The sequence below is a fragment of the Onychostruthus taczanowskii genome, unplaced genomic scaffold (genome assembly GCF_017590055.1).
Source record: "Onychostruthus taczanowskii isolate IOZ18803 unplaced genomic scaffold, ASM1759005v1 scaffold74, whole genome shotgun sequence".
In the NCBI taxonomy this organism is placed as follows: Eukaryota; Metazoa; Chordata; class Aves; order Passeriformes; family Passeridae; genus Onychostruthus; species Onychostruthus taczanowskii.
The window spans coordinates 3,088,471-3,104,792 of NW_024505229.1; the positions used below are offsets into that span (position 1 = coordinate 3,088,471).

The following is a 16,322-nucleotide window of genomic DNA, read 5'->3' on the forward strand; positions in this document are numbered from 1 at the left end:
CAGTGAAGAACAGCTAAATTCTGCTGGCTCTTCAGAAAAAAGGGGTCTTTTGCAAACAGGATAAGAACAAAATAGAGTTGAAGATAAAAATCTTCATGCTAAGGAAACTGCTGGATCAAAAATAATTTGGCTTCCCTCAAACATTCAGGTTAGGTAGTGGAAAGCAGCACCATTTTCTAAAGGCATTTAATTGAAAACTTGGCATTTGTATTAGGTCTGAAAACCGTGATTTCTTTTTGGGTTTTTATTGAGCTTGTGTGTTTGTTACACCTGTCTTTGCTGCCATATTTTTGAGGTGCCATTGCAGAGGGAAAGATCTAATTTAAATTGTAAAACAGTGAATATGGTACCATAGTATCCTGGGAATAGAAATTTCCTGAGAGTGTCTGTCACACAGTTAACACTCACTTCATGGTTTGCTCAGTATTTAACTCTTTTAGAAGAGGAAAAACCTCCTTAGATGAGGACATGCTTCATTTCAAATGACTTTTCAAGCTCTGTCTTGCAATGAGCACTTGACATCTGTCCAAACTGCTGTGGAGGCAGTTCTAGACAAGTGATGCACATAAGGTTAACTTATTTTTTAGCTTCTCCCCTCCCCAGGCAGTTAGAATATTCCCCTCCTATATGTGGCAGACACAGATTCTTTTATTGACCAGAGAGAATTCACAGAAGTAAGTTGGGTTTAGCTCACTTTTCAGTCTAATTTGATTTTTTTTTTCCTGACAGTGTTGTCTTTCAAGTGAGTTTGTTTTACAATACATTTTTTGAGTATCATGTCAAATGAGATTCTTTTTGGCTTCCTTTCACATGTTCTTATTAAGTGGTGCTTACCCAGATGCTTCTTGTGTAGGTGTCTGTGCCTGTGTGTCTGTTCAGTGTTTTCCTGGTAATCTAAGCACCTGAGCTGTGTTTTTGGAGAAGCTGTGGCTGTTCAGTGTGACAGCTGTCAATTGGAGGTGTGCTTCCTCCTTCAAGCCTGTTAGAGAAGCTCTTCACGCAGCTCTCGTAATCATCCAGACAAGATTACTGCTTGTATTCATTGAGTCTTTTGATATTGTTTTTCTTTATTTGGTAATACTTGAAATTGTCGTTGCCTTCTTTCCTGCACAAGCCAAAAATATGAAATTATGTAGTTTCCACTAATGACTCTGCCATAACTTTAATCTCTTCTAGATCTATGTGTAGCATTATCTGTTTGTGTGGCTTCAACACATGTTAAACTGGCTTCAGGAGTTATTTTGACAGATATTCCAGCTGGAGATAGTTCTATCTGCATGGTGAAATAATGAAACTCTCTGGAGCTGTTCAGAGGGGAATAGACCGGAATAGCATGTTTTCATTAAAGCTCATGTTCAGTCCAACCGCAAAAATTCCTTAAACCAGCCAGTTTCTAATACCCAAAGCAGATCTCCACAGGGGGTATTTGTTCTTCTCTTATTTTGAAATTGGACTAGACAGGCCTTGGGTGTCTCTAGAGCAGTTGCAGTGAACCTGTAGGCAGATAATGGTTCCTGCCACCTGTACCTCTCCTTCCCAGCTGTAGTGACTGTGTGTCATCCCAGAGTCACACTGAATGCCTAGAGGGACAAGTGTCCCCTACATGAACTGAGGTATCCAGAATCTTATGTCAGTGCATCTTCTGTGGTGCATTGCCCAGATGTTTCATGATTTAAAGTGCAGCTACATTTTGGGGGCCTGGAGGTGGTCTTACTTCTCTTTTTCAGTGAATCCAGCTGACTCAGTAATTGTGCATTTGGTCTCTTTTCCAAACTAAGGTTTTAGTGGCTTTAGTGAGATGCATATTTCCAAAGATTTATATGTGTGTGCCTCTGATAAAGATATTTCAGTGTAAGATATTTCTCTGGCATCTTCATTGTTCCTGGAGAACAGTGAGCACCTCCAGAGCTTGATGGGGTTTACCCTTCATGGATGTGTAGCAGGGGTAAACCAGTTATGTTCTGCAGGTACAGGGTGCCTGACTGACTGGCTTTTGTGTAAATTACTACCAGTTTAATTACTACTAATAAATGTCTAAACCTGGAGGAGATGAATTGTATCCCTTCCCCCCCACCCCAATCTTCCTGAAGGCCTTGTGACCATTCCTGCATTGTCCTTTGTCTGCTAAAGGAGCTGCTCCTTTGTGGCTTCAGCTGATGGGTTTTAACTTGCTCTCTGTCACTGCTGAGGGTTCAAGTATCATGTGTGCAACCATCTTGTTGGAATATAAGGAGATCATGGTCAGAGTGTGTGGGATGAGCTTCTGGGGAATGGTTGATAGAAGCACAACCTCACCAAAGTCTGGAAGAGGGAAGGACTGGAGAGATGGCAGCTGTGTCCTTGGTTGGAGCCAGTTGATCGTCAGTGTAGGAGTAAAGGAGGGACAGAGGAGTTCTCATCCTTAGAACTTAACAATTCCAGGTGTTCTCTTGGTACAGCTGATACTGTGAATGAACAACCATTCCATACCACTGCCTTTGCCTCGGGTTAGAGAGGCACTGGAAAGTGTTTGTGCTTAAATAGGTGGTGGAAGATCATTATTTAGGAAATGTCTTCTTGTGTTTTTCAAGGAACAGTGAGTGCTCTTTTTTGTGGGGTTTGGGGTGGTTTTTTTTTCTTTGTTTGTTTGTTTCATTTTTGGGGGGGGTTTTGTGGGTGGGTTGTTTGGGGTTTTTATAGTTTGGATTTTTGGGGGTTGTTTTGGTTTTTTGGGCTTTTGTTTGTTTGGTTTGGGTTTTTTTATGTTTTGGGTTTGTTTGGGCACTGCACTGAAATGAGGCACAATATGTTGGTTTTCAAGGTTTTCTCACACTTTATTTAGGAAAAGCTGTTTACCTTCTAGATCTTTGTTTTCAAGAACCATGTCCTCTATTATCAGAAGCAGTAGAAACTTTTTTTTTCTGATAATTTTGGTTTTCACATGAGGAAATGAATGATTCAAGGACCCAGATTTTATCGAATTTCTTTTCTGTTCTCCCATTTACAACCTTTTCCTGCTCATTTGCTCTTTCTGCTTGTCAGTTTTCTGTTCTGAGAAATTGTTATTTTTTGCTATCTTCCACTGATGTTGATGTCACATCATCTTCTTTCATCTTTGGTAGATGCCTCATCCATGGAAACATTTAAGGCCAGGTTGGATGGGTCTCAACCTTGTCTAGTGGAAGGTGTCCCTGCCCATGGGACAAGGTGATCTTTAGGGTTGCTTCCAACCCAAATCCTTCTGCAATCCTGTGATTGTGGTTCCAGTGGGAGCTTTAAGGGACCAGGCTCTAGTGAAGAGGCAGCTGCAGTGCTCTGGGGCTCCAGACCCAATCTTAGAGCATCAGCCAGGACTCGCTGGTCATGTGCATGAGCTGCAAAGTTGAGTGGTACTGTGCATTTAATGCTGAAATTAAGTCAACTAATTTCTTTCAGAATATAAAGCTAGAGTTTACAAAGTCTAAGACTGGAGGCAGTCTGAAACAAACAGCAGTTCTGGAGGTTTCTTTGGTCAGTATCACAGGTTGTCTGTGGGTGATGGTTAATGACATCATGCCTCCCTTGACTGATACTGCTTTTTTGTTAAATACATAGTTTTTTAGCCTAGACTTCATGTCTAAAATAACACTTTTTTTTCTCCTTTTCCCTCCCCCCCTTCTGGCTGTCATTTGTTTCTGAAAGTCTGTTTTCTGTGCTGTCTGTAGAATATCATCATCCTCACACCACTGCTGTGGTTCTCTCTGTCCTTTACTGCTCTCCCTTGCTGAGAAAATGCTTGTGATGGGAACAGGCTGACGGAACTGGGGAAATGTGGATCCAGCAATTTCATGAATTACTTCCTGGCAACATGAGATTTTTTCTTCTGCCTGTAGGATTTGTTGTTTACTCATTAAAAACTGTTACATTTTGTCTGCAGTTACTGAGTGTTGTGTGGCTTGACAAACGGGGAATTGTCACTAATTATTCTGTTTCTTGCCAGAGGTATGCACAGTTTTCAGCAATTAAGTGTGTTCATTCAGCAGCTTGAAAGAGCTAAAACTGTTCTTGCATCTTTTCCCTTCTGCCCTTAATTCAAGCAGCAGTTGTCCTCTCCAAAACAAGGAAAGAAGGGAGCTCCTGCAATGTGTGTAGTACAGAGCTGTATTTCAGTTAGGACAGGGATGTTTGATAGGTTGTAATTTACTTTTATATTGTTCTGTGTGTTGGCATGACAGCCACTCAACCTTTGGACACTTCAGCAGTTCCAGAGTGCTGGTGACCCAGTCTGCAAAGCCCCATCTGCCAGAAGAGCTGGGCTTGGTATTCCACACTGAGAAATGTTTGGTGCTCATTAACACTTAAAGAATGACTTCAGCTTTATTTAAGATCCATTATTATGGCTATTGCAGCCATTAAACTGATGAGAAAAAGTGATGTTGTGCCCTGTTCAGATAAGTAATGTTACCACTGTCATACATGCTGCTTATTAACTCAGCACAGGAATTATTAGGGCCATGTCTGTGTTCTTTCCATGAGCCAGGAAATGATTCTACACGGTTTGTATTGCAAGGAGAGGCAGAAACAAAGTAATCAAATTGTCACTTTAGTGCTTGCAGAAGCCAGATCTGAGCAGTGACACGAAGGACAAGGAGTACAAGCCCCACGACATCCCGCAGCGGCAGTCGGTGCCGCCGTCGGAGAGCTGCCCGCCCGCCCGCCGCGCCAAGCGCCTGACGCCCGAGGTGAGCTGGGGGCAGGGGGCTCCCCGAGCAGGGCACTCTGTGTGTGTGCTAGGAGCAGCTGTGTCAGAGCTACCTAAACGTGTAGAAATCGTTAATTATGGGTAAGAATTGTCTGATACTTTACCCAGTGTGTTACTGAGGTTTGGCATTCTGGGACACTCTGCTGTGGGGGCTGTTGGTGAGGGTGTACAGCAGGGTTGTGCTTTCAGCATGATGTAGGTACTGTGGGGCTCTTAGATTAAAATACAGCTGACAAATCCTGGAAATGAAGCAGCTTTGATCTGTTGTTCCTCCTCCTCGTTCTCTAAATGTACCAGGAGGTTCCTGTACATCTGTCATGAGTTGAAGCCAGCTATTAGAGTGGGGAAGATTTTGGTTATAACATTAGCATTGTTGTAATTAATTTTTCACTTTTGAGTTCTATCAGTTTGTGTTAATTTACCCTTTCAATATAAGGAAAAAATGTATACCATCAAGTCAGTGTGGTTTTATATGATCTTGCATGTTTCTAAGAAGAATTGTTTATTTGGATAAGCATGAAATATATATCTCAGTATCTTCTGTGAAGGCATATTTTAGGAGATCATGTGTCTCCTTTGTTGCTGGAAAACAGCAATGCTTTGGCTCCAGCCTTTCCAGCCTGATGATCGTATCTCCAGAGAGTTCCTATTTCTTTTGTTTGAGCAGATGAAGAGTAGAGGAGGATATTCCCAGGAGAGGGTCTGATTAGTGGTGACATCATGAGTTAGGAAGGTCACAGTTTGTTTCAGACTCTTATTAACTCCCATTGTTCTGGCCTTGGTCTTTATTAGTACTAATAGTACAGCTTAGCTGTTGCAAATTCTGCCTGTAATTATGCTTGGTTAATGAGTTGCAGTTAAGGGTTTCTAAAGCTTTTCCACTGAAATACCTGGTTACAAGTGGGTTTATAATTCTGAGCAAAATTCAGTAGTTTGGGCTGAAACTTTCCATTTGAAGTGTCTGCCTGTGATTGAAGGATACTTGTTCTCATGGGTCCCTTAAGAATTGACAGTAGGACAGATATACCCTAAAATTCCAGCTGTTTCTCTGACAGTGGTTTCAGATGGCACTGACAGAGAGAGCACATTTTTGTCATTTTGGGGGAAACCAACTGCTCATCCTAAGCCAAAAAGCAAGGCTGCCCTCTCAGCTTTTGCCCCAAGCACCACTGATGTTGTGTACCTCATTTTTGTGGAAAGAAAATCCATAATTAAGAACATAACTGGAACACACAGCACTAAGGCTGAGCTGAGCAAGAGGGACTGGCTGGCTTAGCCAGGAGCTGTAGTGTTTTAAGACAGTAATTTCCCAAAGTTAAGATTTGTTAATGTGAATTTTGCTGTTCCATGTCAGTGCAGTCAGAGGAGGTGATTAAATCCATTTTATTCAGCATTGAAGTTCCAAGCAGTTTGCATTTACACTGACCTGGTTGCAAAAGAGTAATGTTTGGTTCACATCTCAGTTTTTTGCTTAATGAGATACACAACGATTTGTCACTGTCTTAAACTGTGAGTGTTAAATTCATTCTCATGTTTGCCAGTTTGATGTTTCCTGCTTTTCAAAGGCTGACCATAAACACTTTGAAGAAGTGAGCCACGGGGAAGTACTGTAAGTTATTGTGGCCTGTAGGATGAGCATTAGTTTGCAGTTGTGGGACACACAGATTTTCCTTGCCCTTTCCTACTTGGTGAGTAAACAGTCAGGAGAAAATGTTCATAATGAGAAAGGAAAAGGGCAATGACTGTCTAGGCTGGCTTTGAAATGCAAAAGCTTTAGGTGCTTGATGTAGAGCAGTTCAGTGTGAAAGACCACAACAATGCAGGGGAGGTGAAAGTGAGATGACCTGATGTGATAAAAGGCTCAGGCCAGACCAAGAGCTGCTCTTGTGGAGATCAGTATCAGCTGAAGTACAAAAGGCACACCTCAGAGGAGCTGAAGATGTGGAAGCTGGGTGTCTGTCCCTGCACTTGGAGTTCAGGGCATGCTGGCCCTGAGGCAGGACTGCTGCACATAATGAACAACTTCTCTTGGTGCATATCTTAAGCAGTGGGACCTCTGCGTGGTCTGATGGAGACATTTGGGCAAAGAAAGTACGAGAAGTGATTAGGAAATAAGGTCAAAGCCAGCTCTGTAAAAATCAAAATCAATCAAACAACCAAAGCACCCTAGACTGAATAACAGTTCCCACCCCGTGGAGTACATGGGGCTGTGTCCAGTCCTGCCTTAGACCTGATCCACACATCCCATCTTCTGGGCTTCAGAGGGTGGCTGAGAGTGACTGCCTTGTTGCATGACCTCATTTCCTTAGAGTGTTGGAGAAACCTCTTGTAATACTGAGGGATTTGAGAATTTTTCTCCCACCATCTCAAAATGTCAGGGAAGAAATGTAAGAATTAAATGGAAGAGCATTATTCTGTGGTGAAAGTTCCAGGATGTACCAACAAAGGTCCCTGCTTTGAAGACTGGAGCAGGTTCTGCTCCTCAGAAGTACAAGAAAATCTGAGAAAGCACCGAGTTCCTTGTTCTTTGCTTCTTAATGGGTTCCACTGAAAGCAAACCTGAATCCTTGTATCATTGGCATGGACATTTTGGAGGATTTGCTTTCAAATCTTCCATGTTGTTCCCTGCATCGTTTCTTTCTGAACTACTTGTAAATAATTGAGGACAAGTATTTCAGAACTCTAGGTGTCTGTTTAGATTTAGTGGTTTGTAAGTATCAGATGGTTCTGAGTTTAACTGAAGTCCTTGGAGTGTCTCTCTGGCTCTCACCTGTGCCTTTTTCCTGGAACAAGGCGGGTTACACGTCTTGAGCCCTTGTGGTACCTCAGAGAGGTGTTTGTATCTCACACCAAGGAATCATGAAATGGTTTGCATTGGAAGGGACTTTAGGAAATGATTAGTTGGGACTCACAGATCCAGCCTTTCCACAGCCAGCCGGAGATTCCAAACTCATCTCTCTGTGCTTGGGCGAGCAGCCAGATCAGCTGGCAGTGAGCATCTTCCCAAACACAAGTGGCAAACCAGAGTCTTCCAGCTAAGGACAGAACTGAGGGGTTTTTCCTTGTTTTGTTTTTTTCCCTTTTTAAAGGCAACCAATGTTAAAAGTGAGACTGACCCTCCAGAAGCCAGAACTCACAATCTGAGACGCAGAATGGGCTGTGCCCCTCCAAAGAGTGAAGGTGGTGAGTGAAACACAGCATAAATGCAGTTTCTGTTCCTTTGCACAAATGTGTTTTAAAACAGAGCTAAAATCAGCATTTGGAACTATTCAAAGTGTTTTGTAAAAAAACCCAGCTTTCAGTTAATTTTAAAATTGGATTTTTTGATAAAAAGTTCTTTTATGGGTTTTAAGTATTTTTTCGGGGGGTTTTCTTGTAAGTGGTTGAGTTTTCTTGAAGATGATGTTTTCATTTGAAAAAGACACTGTTTCAAACGTGACTGTCTCTTCTGGAACAATCAGAAATGAGATTGGAGCAATGGTTTTGTTTTGTATTTTAAATAACATCAGTATATGAGCTTTAAATAGAAGAAACTCCTTTAAGAATGTATCAGATATCAGACACTTTTAGGAAGGAATTTTGACTTGAAATCTGGAAATTTAACTCATGAAAGCAAAAGGTAGTCTGTTTTGAGTTTAATGATAAAGTTTCCATAATATGATTAAATTGCTGCTATCAGCACTCCTGAGTCTCTTCTCTCCTTAAGAAATAATTATTTGAGACTGAGAAACAGTATTTAGTGCCATCAAACAGAAGGATAACCTTGTTGATAATTAATTTAGCCAAATAAATACAGGAACCATTTACACCTACTCAATAATTGAAATTACCTGAGCAATCTGTCAATCTTAATTGTTCCTTCAGAATCTTTATTTCAACAATTTGTTTAGATTATGGTGTTTTGTAATTTGAATTTTTCTTCTTCAAGGAGTCTCTAAGCACTAGCCTCCCTCCCCCAAGAGTAGAAGGAAAAAGCTCTTGACAACATTCTTTAACACCACATGGAAAGAAAACCTTAGCTGATAAACCTGCTCATAATTCAATTTAAATGAATTGAAATGGCATATAAAGTACTGAAAAACTGTGGGCTGTGATAGCCATTGCTGGCTTGTGGTGGTGTGCTGGGATTTTTGGATATCACTGGCTTCTGGAGGCATTGCAGGAGTTCAAGTCTTGCCCTACACTGATTGAAACAAGTGTAGGGGGGATAACAATTCAGCAAACACCTTGGTATGATGAAGTCTAACAGCCAATAAACAAAACAAATAATAACAAAGAATGCTAAGCATTGAAACATTTTGCAGTACTCTCTTTTTTTTTTTTCCCTTTGTCCAGACAAGGAAATGCGTAATGTGGTGAAACTCCCTGAGAAGAAAGAACTTTCTGGGGAGCCAGAGAAGGATAAATCCAAAGTCAAATCTAAAAAACCCACCAGTGCTGTGAGTACCCCCTGCTTTCCTGCAGCTGCATTTTTTGCAGGCGTTTCTGGATTTCTCTAGGGTGTGTAGTAAAACCTGCTGTCACTTTGTCACATGGAGGACTCCTGTCTTCCTCCTGGAGCCCCAGGCTGAAGCACAGCAGTGTTTGTGCCTGCTGGGACATCAACACTGCCAAAGCTTCCTGCTTCACAGAGCTGGAAATGGCAGGATGGTTAAGTTTCATTATCTATAACTAAAGTAACTTGTTTTCTGTCTCCAGAGTACAGTCTCAAAATAAGCATTTTGAAAGCATAGTCAGTGAAAGTGGTTCTTGTGAGCTGATCCCTCCCCACTGCTCTGTAACCTCAGGGGAGCTCCATGCAGGCTGTGGCACATGGCACTTCACAGACCTGCCCCTAATTCCACAATTTCAGCACTAAATTGGAAACTTTATTGTTCAAATGCATCTTAAAAACTATCCCTGTTCCTGCTCCAGCTCTCCACACGCCACCAACATCCCCCAAAACCCCCACCTGAAGGCAGTGGTAGTTGTCTCACTTTTGAGAAGATAATGCTGAGATTCTTTCTGCCCATGCCATGAGTTGGGACCCTTCTAAAACCAAACATGTTCCCATTCAATCCACACCTGTAGCTGGTACCTGAGAATGAAGGGTGCAAATACCAGAAGCCTGACACCCTCACCCCCCCAAATGAAAAAAGCTTGTGGGGAGGAGCAGGAGATGCTGCTTTTGGACAACAGAAGGCAAGAGGTTCTGCCTGTCCTCTTGACTGTTCTTGACTGTGTTTGGGAAGAGCCTTCCAGGCTGCTGGTGAAAGTTGGATAGGACAGGCAGCAGAGAGCCCATCCCAGGTTGGAGTGCCTGTGCCTGTTCCTTGGGGCTTGGGAGCTGCTCTGTCAGAATTAAGAGCTGCCCCTCTACCCAAAGCTCCTCTGGGAGGTTGGAGCCTTCTCTGGAGAAAATAAGGAACATCCCCAGCAACAGGAACTCCTTTGTCTCCAGATTTCTGTCTTCCAATGCAATTGGTCTCAGAGGGGAGTGAAACACCTGAGGCTGTACGTGGGAAAAGGCCATGCTGAGTTTGTGAGCCCCCAGCAGGTGTTGGGTTATTCCTGCCCAGCCCCAGGTGTTGGGTTATACCTGCCAAGGCCACAGTGCTGCTGATGTGAGCTGTCCTGGCACTCAGTCAAGTCTTCTGGCATTTGGGGAAAAAAAATGCATGGAAGGGCTTGCAGCTCTTTTGGTCTGTTCTTAAATTACAGAGGGAGGTATTTAAACTTCTAAAAGAATATTCAGGGTGTGTTTGTCTCATTTCCATTGCAGAGATAAAGTAAGGATAAGCTTTGGGAAGTGTCACAGATGGGAGTTACCAAACTGCTTTCACCGAGTTAGCTTCAGCTCTCCCATTGCTCCTGTGGAATTTTGTGTTGCAGGTGGATCTGTATGTGTGTCTCCTGTGTGGCAGTGGGAATGATGAGGACCGACTCCTGCTGTGTGATGGCTGTGATGACAGTTACCACACCTTCTGTTTAATTCCACCCCTCCATGATGTTCCTAAAGGGGACTGGAGGTGTCCCCAGTGTCTGGCTCAGGTAATCTGACAAATCACTGCAGTAAGGCCAAAGGCTAATTTGTATTTTGTGGGTTTTTTGAACTGATCACAGGAATAGAAAATACAATTTGTTGTTATTTAAGGTTGGGCAAACAAGGTGATAGAGGTAAAGCTAAAATGAAGGCTGGAAATGCCTCATATTGCAAAGCTGACACTTACTGTTTTGAGCCAAAAATTGGTATGCCTTTGAAGAACATTTTGTATTTTAACTGACATCTTTCCATGTACTTAAAATTGGAGTTTCACTAGGTGCTTCAGTATGGTCATTTCTGGATGTTATCCTGCTTAGGTCTACTAGAGTAAGGAGAAATTAGGCATATTAGTTCATTAATATTTATGCAGATTTATAAATAAATTTTGTAATTTGGTGAATCAAGCAGAGTTCTTCTGACTCTGCCCTTTAAGAGTGTTTTCATTGCAGTAGTGTCCTTCCTTCTTACCCCTCAGAAACTGTTACAGGAGCCCATTTGTGTAAATCTGAGCACAGTGCTCTGTTAATGGGTTATAGAAACCATTACCTTTTCACTTGCAGGAGTGTAACAAGCCTCAAGAAGCCTTTGGGTTTGAGCAAGCAGCACGAGACTACACCCTGCGCACGTTCGGGGAAATGGCTGATGCCTTCAAGTCAGACTATTTTAACATGCCAGTACACGTATGTTCCTGCTTTATCCTCGTGTTGTGTGAAGTTCATTTTGTGTGGTTAGCTAAAATAGGTAACCCTAGGGAGGGAGGAAGGGAGGGATTCTGATTTTAAATGGGATGAAATCCCAAATCAGAGGTTCTCATTTACATCGCCAAGTCCTTTTTCTTGCTGGTGTCGTGGTTTCTTGTTCCTCTGGCTGCTTGTGTTTTCTTTGGTTTTTTCCCACTTTAGAAGAAGTGTCTGTAGGGAAGAGAACAGTGACAAGTCAGGCACTCCTGAGAGAACAGGGCAGCAGCATCTCCTGGAACCACATGTCTGCTGCAGTTGTTTTTCTCTTGTTAAAACAATTTTAAAATGGGGAAAAAGCTTCAAGCTAATGGAGGTTCCTCCCTGAGACAGCTTTGATGCACGCGCTTCTCATCTACTGATTCCTCAGTACATACTCCCTTTTCTTCTCATACCTAGATGGTCCCCACTGAGCTGGTTGAAAAAGAATTTTGGAGACTTGTCAGTACCATTGAAGAGGATGTGACAGTGGAGTACGGAGCTGACATTGCTTCGAAGGAATTTGGCAGTGGCTTCCCTGTTAGAGGTGGGAAGTTTAAAGTTAGACCAGAAGAAGAGGTAGGTCTTTCAGTTCACTGTGGATGTTTTTATTGCAGTTTTTCATGGAATAGCTCTCCTTGGTTTAGAGCACAATAATTGAACTGGATTGCAAAGAGTTTGTTTTGTGTATCCGGCAGAGTATTTGAATAGGAGAGCTACATCAGGATTTTGAATAAATAAAATTTGTTGTGATCAGCCATTCAAAGCCGTAGGTTTATTCTAGTAGTTAATAAGTAACTTCCAAACCAAATAAAAAAGGTCTCATTTTAACAAAGCGGGTCAGGTCAGGGTTGTGAAAGAGGCAAAGAGAATGGAGGGTTTGGTCTTTGAGTCATTGACCTGTTTCTTATATTCCTCAGTTGGGAAAAGTGCTTCTCTTCTGTTGCTCTTGAGCAGTTTTATCTTCTTGGGTTTTTCCCTTCCTGTTGTATGAACCTGTGACTGTTCTGTTCAACTTTCAGGAATACCTTGATAGTGGCTGGAATTTAAACAACATGCCTGTGATGGAGCAGTCTGTGCTTGCTCACATCACTGCGGACATCTGTGGGATGAAACTGCCCTGGCTGTACGTAGGAATGTGCTTTTCCTCATTTTGTTGGCATATAGAAGACCACTGGAGCTATTCCATTAACTATCTGCATTGGTGAGTTTGAGGAATAAACCCAATCTAGGAAACAATCTCCCTTTCCTTCCCTATTCTCTTTAATTAGTGGACTAAAAGCAGATTCATAGAGCTCAGCCAGAGTAACCTGCTGTCCTGGTGCAGCAGGGTCAAATCTGACAGTGTAATTCCTACATTGATTTATTTTTGGACAAGAGGTCATGTTTTGGAAAGAGACATCCATTCCCAGTTTTAAAAAAATCCATGAAAGATGCAGCAGCTACTCCATCAAATGTTTTATTATACTCAATGTAAACTAAAAACCATGCGAGTTTTCTTTTAAAAATCATCCAACTTCAGCTAGCAACTCAGTTCCGGCATGTTTTGTCTGTTGGATGGATCATGCTGTCATAAATCCTCTCATCAAGCCAACACCTGTCAGCTGTAATCAGGACAGATCTTTGCCATCTCTTTGATATTCTAAATAGACTGAACTCCTTGAACTTCTCACCTTACAACAGCTTTTCTAGAGCCTGGATTATGGTTGTCACTCTTCCTGAAACCTGTCAATCTCTTTCTCTTTCCTAGTTCATACAAGTATTCAAGCAGAATGGTAAAACCAACCCCAGCTGCTGTTCAGTGGGTCCTTTTTGCTTGGTTATTCAGTTGCTGCTCCATGAAATAGCAGCTTCTGCATTGCAGCCCAAGAGCCAGTGACTTAATTCACTTGCTTTCATGGTGCTTACTGTTAAAAAAACAAACGTTTGAGTGGGGATGAGCAAAGGAGTGACAGTATTACATGGCAGAAACAATCTTTCTTGTCATGTGTTACTGATTTTTTTTTTCTTTGTCTGAGTCTTCAGTCAGACTGAAAACTGTGGGTGGCAGAGGAGATTGCAGCACAGATTTCATTTCCTCTAGGAGAGTTTCCCTCACTGTTCTTAGAATGGCTTTCTGTCCTCCATAGTGTGCCCCCAATTGCATTATTGTCTGCAGGAGGCTGGAAAGGTGTGTCAGTGCATATGTGTATTTGTCCCTACATGAGATATATCCAGACATGAAAAGTTTCTTGACCTGCTTTCAGTTTATTTATCCTCCATCCAGAAAGTCCTTGATATCCTTTCATTTGCAGATATTCTTCTTTATTTCCCTTCAGTGCAGAGGTTTAAATCTGTATTGGAGAGCAATGTGCAGTTGAGGTTAAAGCTGTTCTTGGCCGGAACAGTCTGAACAACCTGCTTCTCCAGAGACAGTGCTCTAAACTCTGAGTCAAAGACTCCAAAAAGCAGGACTCGTTCTTGAGAGAGTCCTAGGGATGGCATGTCTGTCTTCAACATTCCCATGTGCCTTGGAGGAGCCTGTGTCCTGCCTGGTGCAGTGTTGTGAGCAGCTAATCCCAAGTGACCCAGGCTGCAGCAGCAGAGCTTCCCTAGGGTTGAAGACAGTAGTCCTCCAATGGAACTGAGAATTCAGTGTTGGTTCTAGAAATGGTAAAGTAAAAGGGAAAAAAACCCCAAACCTTTGCTCTAAAGATTCTTGGAAATAAATAAGATGTCAGTCCTGGACAGAGGATGAATTGCCATCATTGCTGCTAGTATTTGTACAGGCAGGGATGTGGAGCAGTCAGGAAGCAGAGCAAAAAGACCTGTGACCTCCGCTGCTGCTCCCTCAGGCCGCTGGCAGTTCAGCACCTGCATTAGAACTGTCTGTTACTGGTTCCCCTGAGGTTCAGAGACCCCCAGTTCCAATATCCTGCTTCAAGTTTAGCACAGTTCATATCTGTTATGTTTATGTTTCAGTGCTGGTGTCTTTCAGGGAGCAGAACTCTTGACTAGCTCAGTCCAGAAACAGAATGGTTTTTACTTGCATCTGTGGCTGGTCTTCCTGGATTCCTAGAGTTGTCCCAGAATGATGGCTAGGTCCAAGGCTGGAGAGTTGTCCCAGAATGATGGCTAGGTCCAAGGCTGGAGAGTTGTCCCAGAATGATGGCTAGGTCCAAGGCTGCAAAATCATTTAATACTCTGTAACAACTTCCTGTGTGTAACTCCCTGTGTGTAACTGCCCCTCCACAGTCCGTCCTGCTGGCTGTCCTCTTCCCCTGACACAGGGGCTGTGTAAGTACAGGAATGAGCTCCTAGGGATGAGAGATAGACTTCTGGATTCACACTTCACTCTTTATCTTTTGGAATCCTCCCAATTGCTTCATGATTGATGGAAGCAAAGAATACTGTTGGGTCAGTTTTAGTCTGCCAACTCTTCAGAAGTCTTGGAATAAGGTGATTTGTCTGTTTTCCTTTCTAAATACCTTTGCTAAGTTCATTCTTTCTAAGGCCCTGGAGGCAGTTTTGTCTCAGTGCTGCAGTGAGCCAGTGTCCGTGTAAGTTTGTAACAGTATCTGCTGGAACACATCTGCATCCCCTTAATTCTCTCAGCTGGCTTGCATCAAGTGCTGAAAGTTCTTTGTTCCTACTCTGGATATGGATTTGTTTTCCCTTGAAGTCTTGCATAATTTGGAAGTTTGATTTCTACTTCCTATGTGTTGTTGCTTTTATGGCAGTTATACATGAGACAGAAAGAACTGGCTTTGGTTGTTGGACCCAAGAGGGAGTTTGTGTTCATGGGAAAAGACAGGCAGCTTATGTTTTGAAGTTGCACTGGAATCAGCAGCACTTCACTGAGGACTTCTTCAGACTTTTTCTCCCTCCCCCACAATATTTGAAGTACCTGCTCAGAAGTGTAGGCATTTAAAAACAGGTCTGGAGAAAAGGGACCTGTGTAAAATGTGAAGATTCAGGAATGTACAGAACCTTTGCATTCCTTCCTGGTGATATGCCCTTCCTTTGACATGGTGTATTTTAAAGCAGAAGACTAAAATTGTAACTTAAAGTTTGCTTATATTTAACTTTTTTTAATAATCTTGCAGGGGGGAGCCTAAAACGTGGTATGGAGCCCCAGGGTACGCAGCTGAGCAGCTGGAGGATGTAATGAAGAAACTTGCTCCAGAGCTATTTGAGTCCCAGCCAGATCTCTTGCACCAACTTGTCACCATAATGAACCCGAACACTTTGATGGCCCACGGGGTGCCTGTATGTGTCAGACTCCTGTGCTACTCCCCCAACCAACCCTCTTTGATTGGAACTCTACTTAAAGCTGATAATTGAAGCCACTTTTATTACAGAGGTGGTGTGGTGGTTTCCATGTGTGTTGCATCTTCCTTATCCACTAAAATGTGCCAGTGTGAACAGATGGGCAATGGAATTGTTGCCTTTGGGATCTACTGGCAGACTCTTCTCTGGAGATCCATCTTGTATATTTCTATTTCTGTGTCTCAGCTGAAAGGTTTAGGCTTTACCTTTGGAACAATGGCAGGAGCTCTTGTATGTCTGTTCAATCAGACACTGGTTTTTTGGCATAGAGTTTCTGTCAAGGCCCAAACCCCATTCTTCCTTTATTTTGTCATCCACATTCTCTTGTTTTTCCTGGATAAGTCCTTAGGTATTTAAAAAACATTTTTTCATCAGATTTCATCTTACTCCATACTAGGTTATTCATGGGAATTATGTCCCTTTACAACTTAATTGGCTTTTGATGAGCTGACCTTGGGGCATAAAGGAAAATCTGGAAAAAGTAGCAAAATTTGTGGTGTCTCCTATGGTAGCCTCCAAAATGGAAGAATGCAGGAAGGCCTGCCTGCTTTCATGC

The 16,322-nt window shown here is 42.5% G+C and overlaps 1 protein-coding gene across 3 annotated transcripts in view; it reads left to right on the forward strand.

The window, feature by feature from the left end:
* KDM5B (lysine demethylase 5B) overlaps positions 1 to 16,322 on the forward strand; it is a 56,761-nt gene that overhangs the window by 17,131 nt on the left and 23,308 nt on the right. For 2 of the 3 annotated variants that reach the window (XM_041422563.1, XM_041422561.1), the window contains exons 5-12: positions 4,566 to 4,700; positions 7,810 to 7,903; positions 9,056 to 9,159; positions 10,592 to 10,750; positions 11,303 to 11,422; positions 11,879 to 12,037; positions 12,481 to 12,662; positions 15,544 to 15,706. In XM_041422563.1, coding sequence (XP_041278497.1) covers positions 4,566 to 4,700; positions 7,810 to 7,903; positions 9,056 to 9,159; positions 10,592 to 10,750; positions 11,303 to 11,422; positions 11,879 to 12,037; positions 12,481 to 12,662; positions 15,544 to 15,706 — 1,116 coding nt within the window. The remainder of the gene's footprint in view (positions 1 to 4,565; positions 4,701 to 7,809; positions 7,904 to 9,055; positions 9,160 to 10,591; positions 10,751 to 11,302; positions 11,423 to 11,878; positions 12,038 to 12,480; positions 12,663 to 15,543; positions 15,707 to 16,322) is intronic. The other variant, XM_041422562.1, reaches the window with a different exon arrangement.